At 57.6% G+C, this 9,572-nt stretch overlaps 1 protein-coding gene across 1 annotated transcript; it reads right to left on the bottom strand.

Annotated features, from left to right (window-relative positions):
• Positions 1-142: 142 nt before the first annotated feature.
• PALM3 (paralemmin 3) lies at positions 143-9,361 on the bottom strand. Its single transcript, XM_050769931.1, has 7 exons — positions 9,042-9,361; positions 6,162-6,210; positions 4,322-4,402; positions 3,635-3,777; positions 3,414-3,498; positions 2,357-2,402; positions 143-2,203 (listed from the first exon to the last, which is right to left on the bottom strand). The coding sequence occupies exons 1-7, from the start codon at positions 9,080-9,082 to the stop codon at positions 381-383; spliced, it is 2,268 nt and encodes a 755-aa protein (XP_050625888.1). The 5' UTR covers positions 9,083-9,361; the 3' UTR covers positions 143-380.
• Positions 9,362-9,572: the final 211 nt, after the last annotated feature.

Raw genomic sequence — 9,572 nt, 5'->3', positions numbered from 1 at the left:
CTTTGAGGTCTTTTTGTTACAGCAGCTCAATCTATACTCCTACTGATTTATCATCTTTGACTGTAGCAGGGTTAAGCCTCAAATTTCCCACCAAGAGATGATGCTGTGATTCTGTGCTGACTACACACACACTCAAGCTGTCTGAGTGCTTTCATGTTTTATTTTCAAGTATAAAGGCTTCATCGCAGAAGGAGGCCAGGGTCACAGGCAGTGGGCAAGGGGTCCGGAAGCCCAGGTGTAGGTGGACGTGCAGGCTAGCTGGCTCCCAGGTGCCATGGTCAGTCCTGTGGTGCCCTGTCTGCGCCTGGGACCCTCTACTGGGTGCCAAGAGGCCGAGGTAGCTGTGAGAGGAGCTGGACGTGGGGTAGAGGGGCGCGGGCTCACATGACCGCACAACACTGGCACGTCTTTTGCTTAGGGCCGCTTGCCTCTTCACCCTCGGTGGGGGCAGATGGCTCAGGCTGCCGGGCAGGCGCATAGGTGGGCACAGGGTGGGCACTGGGGTTGGCGCTGGGCCCCTCCTCCTGAAGCAGTGGCTGGCATTCGGCGGGCTGCTCTGGGGCTGGGGTCTCTGCCAGAAGGGGTGTGGCATCCCCCAAGGGGCCTTGGCCCTCAGCAGCGGTTTGGGGCTTCACTCCTTCCTCCTCCGGGGCTCCTACTGGCTTCTCCTGGGGCTGGGGTCCTTCCTCCTCTGGCCTTGTCTCCGTGTTAGCCTCAAGGGGAGGCCCTGCCTCATTCACCTCCTCTGCCTGGGATTCACTTCCTTCCCTAGACTCCTGTTGTTCTAGATTCAGATCTCCCTCGGTCCCTTGGGTCTTCTCTGCCTCCAGTGATTCCTCACCTCCCCTTTTCTCTGCCTCCAGTGTCTCCTCCCCTCCCTTTCTCTCTGCCTCCAGTGTCTCCTCCCCTCCCTTTCTCTCTGCCTCCAGTGTCTCCTCCCCTCCCTTTCTCTCTGCCTCCAGTGTCTCCTCCCCTCCCTTTCTCTCTGCCTCCAGTGTCTCCTCCCCTCCCTTTCTCTCTGCCTCCAGTGTCTCCTCCCCTCCCTTTCTCTCTGCCTCCAGTGTCTCCTCCCCTCCCTTTCTCTCTGCCTCCAGTGGTTCTTCGGTTGCCTCTGGCTCTTCCTCACCTCCTTTCTTCTCTACTCCCAATGGTTCTTCTACCTCCTCCTTCTCTGCCCCTCGCTTTTCCTCACCTTCTTCTTTCTCTGCCCTCAAATGTCCCTCAACTTTTCTCTCTACGCCCAGTGGTTCCTCAACTCCTTCCCTCTCTGTTCCCAGCTTTTCTGCACTTCCACTGCTCTCCAGTTCCAACTTCTTCTCCCCTCCTTTCCTCTCTACCACAGGCGACATCTCCGCTCCATCCCTCCCTGTCCCTGGCTTTTCCTCACTTCCTATTCTCATGGATTCTTCCGCTTTTCTCTTCTCTGCCTCCCAGGTCTCCTCGCCTCCTCCCGTCTCAGCCTCCTCGGCCCCCAGTGGGCTTTCATCTCCTCTCTCCCTCCCTGCCACCTCAGGCCCTTCCAACCCCTCCACCAGCAGCTCCTCCCACTCTTCACTGAGGGTCACTCTTTCCACCCAAATGAAGGACCCCTCCTCTCCTCCAGAACCTCCCTGCCCGTCACCCTCAGGGCTGCCCCGGGGCACATCTTCCCCTTCTCTGGAAGCTGCTGCCTCTAATCTCTCCTGGAGCCTAGGCGAGCTGGACTGCACGGCCTCAGGGACCCTGCCTACCACCCCCGTGGCCTCTGTGTCGCTGCCGCCCACCCCCTCCCATACCACCTCCACGATGCCCCTGTCCTCCTTCACCCAGGCTGGGACCTCCAGGCTACCAGCTCCCTTCCTGTCTCCGATGGCTTCCAGCACCACTTCCTCCACCTTAGCCTCCAGCTCGGGGCCCGTGGCCCCTGTGGCACAGTCCTCTGTGACCCTCAGCCCTTCCCACACCACACTCACCACGCCCCCTCCTTTGGCCTCGCCCACCCGCCCTTTGGATGGCACCGCCCTCTGACTTAGCCCCTGCTCTGGAGTGGGGATGGGGCTGGGGCAGGGGCCATTGGCTTCTGAGGAATCCCCTGCTGCCCCGGGGACCTGCCTCGGGGCTGGCAGAAACCCCAAGACATCCTCCCTGGGCTCAGAGGGGGACTCTGGAGGCGTGCCCACTAGTCTGGCCGGCAGGGAGGCTCTCTTCTTCACATCAGTCTGGCCTGGGGGAGTCAGAGGCGGAGGGGAGAGGACAAAAGGGAAGACAGGGTTAAGATGGAACAAAAGGACCGCCATCCACACTCCCCTTGGGTCACCCTCTCACACCCAGGCTCTGGGGTGACCTGACCCCCAGACCTAGGGGCTCCCACACTTACCTACAGAACCTGCCTCAACAATGAGCTGGGAGAGAGGACGGTGACCCTGCAGAGATGGCGGAGACAAGGTCAGGCTGGCCCTCATCCCCACCTCCAGCCTCCCTGCATGCTAGGCTCCCACCCCACCACCCCCAAATACCCTCAGTGGCTCTCTATTACCTTCAGGATCAAACTCCACATTGCACCTCCGCCTTCCTCATCTATCTTATTGCCCTATGTTCTAGGACCTTGCACACAGTAAGTGCTTAAACAATGTTGCATTCCCATAGCCATCTCCTGTATTAGGGGCCTACTTTGCCAGTTACTGGTTACCATGGACAAGAGACACTTAAGCCTTTTGTTATTGGCACTTACATTCCAATCAACATAAATACAAATTAAATTTTTTTTTGGAGATGGAGTCTTGCTGTGTCTCCCAGGCTGGAGTGCAGCGGCATAATCTCGGCTCACTGCAACCTCCGCCTCCTGGTTTCAAGTGATTTCCCTGTCTCAGCCTCCTGAGTAGATGGGACTACAGGCGCCTGCCAGCACGCCCAGCTAATTTTTGTTTTTTTGAGACAGAGTCTCGCTCTGTCGCCCAGGCTGGAGTGCAGTGGCGTAATCTCCGCTCACTGCAAGCTCCGCCTCCCGGGTTCAAGTGGTTCTCCTGCCTGAACCTCCCCAGTAGCTGGGACTACAGGGATACACCACCATACCCAGCTAATTTTTGTGTTTTTAGTAGAGATGGGGTTTCACCATGTTGGCCAGGCTGGTCTCCCAATTCCTGACCTTAAGTGATCTGCCCGCCTCGGCCTCCCAAAGTGCTGGGATCACAGGCGTGAGTCACCGCGCCCGGCCTGTACTGTTGTTATTCCCATTTTAGAGATGGGGAAACTAAGGCTTGGGAAAGGAAACTGACTTGCCCAAGACCACAGAGCAAAGTAACAGCGGGAAGCGGATCTGAATGCAGACCTAGTGGCCAGACTGCACTTGGAGAAAGCTGCATTCCTGGTTCCATGTTCCGCTTTGAGGCCTGCTGGCCACGCCCCCCATCCCACTCCCCTGATCACCCCCTCACCTGTCTGCGCCAGCTGGGCCTGTCTGAGGGCTTGTGCTGGGCACCTGTGGAAGCACTTTGCAACAGCTGCAGCTGGGACTGGAGTCTGAAGAAGAGAGAGGGCTGCTAGGACCTGGGCCCCCAGGCTCCTTGGGCTCCAGGCTGAAGCTACCAACTCCTTGGAATGCGCCCAGGATCTCGATCTCACCCAGCTGGGGCAGAGCTAGCAGGTCTCCACTCACGTGAACAAGCTGTCTTCCAGGTTCCGGATTCGGGCCTGAGCCTGGCCCTCCGGCGACTGGGGGTCCTTCGAGGTGGGGTCCTCGGATGGCTCTGGCCCTGCAGCTGCCCCATCCATTAGCCAACGTTCCCGGAGAGACTTCCTCTGGGCAGGGGAAGGGAGTCGGCGCTGGGCATACAGACTACCCCGGTCCATGTGAAGTCCCCTCCCGACCTCTGCAGGCTGGGCAGGTATCTTATCATCACCTCACAACCACTTAGATGCGACATACATCAGGCTGGGATACACCGCCACAGTGCCACCCAACGCTGTAAGTGGGCTGACATCCCTCGTCCAAACCCTTCCAAAATGAAACAGGCACTTCCAAAGTGAAATCAATGTCCCTCCCTACGGGCCCCTCCCTGCCCCAAAGCTGGACTTCGGCTCCTCTCCGTCTCCCCCAAATTGGGACAAACAGCATCACCGTCCCAGACTTTTCCCCACACGGAACAAATGTACCCATGACCACCCCACTTCGTCCCTCCCAGGCTGGGAAAGACGTCCCCCGCCCTGGCCAGGCTGGAACCAACGCCCCCAACTGCCTGCTCCCCCGCAAAATTGAGGCTCCTATCGTCCCCCAAACCGACTTGCACAGACACCCCCCTACTTCATTCCCCAGGCTAGGCAGGCGCCCCCGCCCGCCCCCAACCTTGAGCCGCTCCACGCGGAGTTTCTCCTCCTCCAGCTCCCGGCGCGCGGCGCGGATCTCCTCCAGCAGCCGCCGCTTCTCCTGCGCACAGAGGACCCGGAGCTGCCCGCCGGCCGGGCGCGGCCTCCACCACCTCCTCTTCCCTCCCTTTCCCCTCCCTCCTCCGCGGGGTTCCCCGGAGCTCCCGAGGCAGCGAGCCCGGCGGGGGTGGCCCAGCGCGGGTCTGCGCCTAGGGCGGGGAGGGGGGCTGCGGAGGCGCTGACTCAGCGGCGGGCGGAGTGGGGGGGCGGAGGAGGGCGGGGCGGGGGCGGGGCCGGCCGCGCCCGGGATGCTGCGGAGGCCTAGCCCGCGCCCAATGGGGGTCTGTGGATGGGGGGATGTAGGGGGTGGGGCCTTGGGACAGCGATCGGGGGAGGGGCAGAGCTGGGGAGCTCCGAGATTCGAGGTTCAGAGAAATGGGGATCAAAAGAAGGGTGCGGCCGGACGCGGTGGCTCACGCCTGTAATCCCAGGACTTTGGGAGGCCGAGGCGGACAGATCGCTTGAGGTCAGGAGTTCTACACTACCCTGGCCAACATGGTGAAACCCGGGCTCTACTAAAAATACAAAAATTAGTTGGGCGTGGTGGCGCGCGCCTGTAATCCCAGTTACTGGGGAGGCTGAGGCGGGAGAATCTCTTGAACCCGGGAGGTGGAGGTTGCAGTGAGCGGAGATCGTGCTACTGCACTCCAGCCTGGGAGACAGAGCGGGACTCCGTCTCAAAAAAAGAAAAAAGGAGAGGAGGGTGCTAGTGAGATGGGGGTCTGAAATGGCGATGCAGCCATGGGAGCACAGAGTAATGGAGTGTAGACATGGAATATAGAGAGATAGGGTGCAGAGGTGGGGATGCAGAGAGATGGGTTACAGAAGTGGAGTACAGTGAGATGGGGTACAGAAGTGGGGTGCAGATAGATGGGGTATAGAAGTTGAGTGCAGAGAGATAGGGTACAGAAGTGGGGTATAGAGAGATGGGATGCAGAAGTGGGATGGAGAGAGATGGGGTACAGAGAGATGGGGTGCAGAGATGGGTTGTAGAAGTAGGGTACAGAGAGATGGGGTGCAGGGAGACGGAGTTCCATAGATGGGATAAAAAGGGTGCTAGTGAGATGGGGATCCAAAATGGGGGTGCAGCCTGGGAGTCCAGAGAGATGGGGTGCAGAGATGGGGATCAAAAGGAGGATGCTAGTGAGATGGGGGTGCAGCCACGGGGGTCCAGAGATACTGAAGTGTAGAGGTGGCGATCGGGGAGATGGGATGCAGAGATGGGGTCAGAAATATGGGGTACAGAGGTGGAGGTATGGATAGATGGGGTATGGAAGTGGGTGCAGAAAGTTGGGGTGCAAGGAGATGAAGGAAAGAAGGATGGGGGACAGAGATAGGATCAGAGCGGTAGAGACCCAGAGATGGGGGAGTCCAGAGAGACGAGGAGGTCAGGGATGAAAGTTGCCAAGGAAGGAGTCAGGATGGGGGCTCCGAGGTAGGGAGATTTGAGAGATAGTGGTCTGATACAAGGCGGTTCGAGAGATGGGGCTCAGGCATGGGGTATTTGAGCGGCTGGGGTTCAGAAATAAGGCATAGACGATGCAGGCTCTGGAAGTGCGGGGGCCACAGCCCCTCATTCTGAGGGTGACGGTGACAGTGACCAGACAGGAACTGGGGGACAGAGGGAGCTGAGAATTGGTGCGGGGAGCCCTGGGCGGGGCTGGAGCTGAGGGAGGTCTCCGCAGGGATAACGAAGAAACGAGGAGGGAGCATGGGGGAAAGTTTGGGGGTCCCCAGGGTGCGGGTAGGGCGTCACTTACAGCGATGACTTCTAGCCGCTGCCGGTAGAGGGAGCTCTCCGCCATGGGCCTGTGGGGAGAGGGCACGGGCTTTGAGGGGCTCCCAGAGGCCGTAGCTGTCTTGAACACCCCTCTCTTTGCCAAGATCCCTGAGCAGTGTGGAAACCGCCCAGAGCCCAGCAGTTTGCCTGTGTTTCCCCTTTGCACATGGGAAGAGTCTGGGGCAGGGGGCAAGGGTCTTGGGAGGGGAACTGAGCAGTGACCATGACTGGTGACTTTCTCTCTTAGCCCTTCCTAAATCTGGCTTTGCCTCTCTCCGCCTCAGTTTCCTTATCTGTAAAATGGGCAGGAATAGCTTGACCACCCTGCCCTCGCCACCCCCGATCTCAGAGGACCTTTACAAGGAACTATTCATTCAGGGAAAAGCTCAGGATACAGTGCTGCAAAAATAGTCCCATTGTTTATTAATAATCATAATTTACATAATTCCGTGATGAATAATATGTATGATTAATGATAATAACCATCCCCAGTCCGACCTGCAGAAACTCTCAAATGCCACCAAGCCCCTAACAAGCTGTGTGCCTCTTTCTCTTCCCAATCCCACACCCTCTTTGGACCTCAGCTCCAACCCAGAATTTCTCAAGCGCTGGGGGGTGAGGGAGTCTGTGGCCCTCCCACTGTTGCCCTGGTAACTCCAGAGCTGCCTCCTCCACCTGCTAACCCCCCTCCCTGGGGACAAGGGTCACTGGGTCACTCTGCCTAGGACTGGACTCTGCGCTGGGAGGAGGAGGACCTGTCATTTAAGTTTTAACTCGAGATTCCCCTGTCGTTGTCTTCCTCAAAGCATCTCTGCTTCCCAGCCTCCAGAGTGGCCTCTGGACCCACTTAGGCTCCCCCTGGAAGCTAGAGGGTGACTGTCATACTGCAAGATGATTAGGGGGCAGTCAGTGTCACACCAACCTTATCAACACAGACATGCATTGGGCACCCCCGACTATGTCGCTATGTTGTCCATGTGTCACAGGCCAGTATCTAGAAAGCAATATCTTTCTGCCTGTCATCTCCAACATCCGGCATGGACGGGCGCTGGGCATGGACAGGCGCTGATCCAGCCCTCAAACATTTATTAATTTGAACAGTCACCCTACTGGGTAAGCCTCATTGCCCGAACTCCAGCTAGGACCTCCCAGATCTTTTGCGGCCACAACGTGAAGGCATAATAGCACTTACAGTGCTTTATGTATGATATATATATATACTATATATAGCATATAATGTTCTAAGTGCCCTATGGGGTTTCCGTTGGGTTCCCACAGCCACCTGTGCCTCCCCCTCCCTGCCTCTATCATGACACAGTGGAGTCGACTCTTTGCTGAGTTGACATTCCAGCTAAGAACAAAATCAGCCAACCGTTAGCCAGCCCGTAACACGTGCCAAGTGCAATGTAATTCACTGAATCCTCCCAACGACTCTAGGAGGTAAGCTATATGAATGTGTCCATTTTATGGATGGGAAAACTGAGGTTCTGAGAAGTGGCAGCAGTTAGACTTGTCCAAGGTCATGGAGCCAAGATCAGAACTTGAAGCTGTCACATCCAAAATACTGAGAACACAGTTGGTGAGGGGGGCGGGGGTGCAGGTCCAGGAACCCCCATCAAGGCAGCTAAGAGATCCGCCTGAGGACCCTGAATGCTGTTTGAGGCAAGGTACTGAAGTCATGCTCTTTTTTTTTTGAGTCGGAGTCTCGCTTTGTCTCCCAGGCTGGAGTGCAACGGCTCAATCTCAGCTCACTGCAACCTCTGCTTCCTGGGTTCAAGCGATTCACCTGCCTCAGCCTCCTGAGTCACGGGGATTACAGGCGTGCGCCACCAAGCCCAGCTAATTTTTGTATTTTTAGTACAGACGGGGTTTCACCATATTGGCCAGGCTGGTCTTGAACTCCTGACCTCAAGTGATCCGCCCACCTCGGCCTCCCAAAGTGCTGGGATTACAGGCGTGAGCCACCGCGCCCGGCCACGAAGTCATGCTTTGCAAAATATCCCAAAGGAAGTCCAGATTCCGTGCTTATAGGTTTGCCCCTGGAGGAAGGCTAAAGTCCCGTGGTCTCCTCTACCACCCCCAAGATGTAATCTCCCTGCCTCTTCCTTGCTGGGGGGGATCGGGTTCCCATTGCTAAGCAACCAGGTTTGTAGTTGGTGAATAATGCAATGGAGGACCTAGAAGGGTGAGGAACCGAACTGGGGTCCCTAGTGTGGGGGGAAGCCCCTTTTCCAAAACTCTTTCCAAACCTCTGAAGCCCCCTCTACCCTTTTAACCTTAAAAAGCTCTCACCCCTCAGCTATGAAAAGACTTCACACACCCCATTCCATCTTGCTTATCTCTAACTAACTCTGGAAGAACAACGTAGGCGGCCCGGGCTTCTGGCCACCCGCAAGAATTGGTGGCCATTTCATGAAGGAGGTCATCTTTGCAATGTTATTATCTTTCCCAGGCTGGGAGCTTTTAACTTCTGTTGGATCTCAAGCCTTTTCTCCCACCCTGGACACTGAGGGGGTGATTCTAGAGGCAAAACGTGGAACCCAGTGACCCTGACCTTCCCCACTCCCCGCACCACAGCAGTAGCCCCACCCCCTGGCTGGACTTTGGGTTCTCAGCCCTGGCAGCGGAAAATCCCCGAAGAGGAAGGGGCAGGGGGAGCCTATATCTCTCTCCCACCCCATGACTCTTTAGGGAAGGGTGACATGGACGAGCCTATGGGGTTGGCTGGCCACCCCCTCCACTCCTCAGGTCCCCTTAGGAGAGGCCACTGGAGTGCTCAGCTCCCATACAAGGCCAGCATCCCCCATGAGCCCCTCCCAAGGCCCTGCCCACCAGCCCCCCTGACCCCACAGACACTTACATGGGTGTGGCCAGAGACCACACCTGGCTCTGCAGGGCCATCTCTGCCCAGAAGTTCACTTTCTGGTCTCCGAGTTCTGGACCCACCACTCGCTTGCCTGAAGGTGCCCCGGAGGCTGTGACTTGGCTGCCTGGAGTGGGGGGGGCTGCGGGCGGGCACCGGGAGAGCTGGTCCAGCGGGTTTGGGCCAGGGAGGCGGGAGGCACACCAGAGAGGGGGGCTGGGGGCTGGAGGGCAGTTCTGGGGAGGTACTATCAGCTGTCCTGATAAATTATTCACCAGTCTCTGGCCTCTTTGTTGCACTCAGCTGCCTCCCGGAAAACACGCTTTCACACACGCGTGGTCAGGCATGGGGGTGAGAGTACTGAGTCGGTGACTCCCCCTGCCACCAGAGAATGGCATTTCTACTTGGCACCCCAATCATCTTGAGTCTGACTGCCGGCCAAGACTCACCCACACGAGAGCACCATTGCATAGCACACAGGCTGGAGACTGTTTCATTTTTTTTAGAAATGGGGGTCTCGCTCTGTTG

Source organism: Macaca thibetana, chromosome 19 (assembly GCF_024542745.1).
Source record: "Macaca thibetana thibetana isolate TM-01 chromosome 19, ASM2454274v1, whole genome shotgun sequence".
Classification (NCBI taxonomy): domain Eukaryota; kingdom Metazoa; phylum Chordata; class Mammalia; order Primates; family Cercopithecidae; genus Macaca; species Macaca thibetana.
The sequence above is the reverse complement of the archived record's forward strand: the minus strand, read 5'-3'. Positions and strand labels throughout refer to the sequence as shown.

What these genes read in the sequence shown, in the direction of transcription:
- PALM3 (XM_050769931.1), bottom strand. Translation starts at nt 9,082, where the DNA reads ATGGCCCTGCAGAGCCAGGTGTGGTCTCTGGCCACACCCAT. An exon ending in AGCGGCTAGAAGTCATCGCT is followed by an intron (nt 4,403 to 6,161) that starts GTAAGTGACGCC and finishes CTCTGTGCGCAG; the next exon opens with GAGAAGCGGCGGCTGCTGGA. An exon ending in GGCCCAGCTGGCGCAGACAG is followed by an intron (nt 2,403 to 3,413) that starts GTGAGGGGGTGA and finishes CCATCTCTGCAG; the next exon opens with GGTCACCGTCCTCTCTCCCA.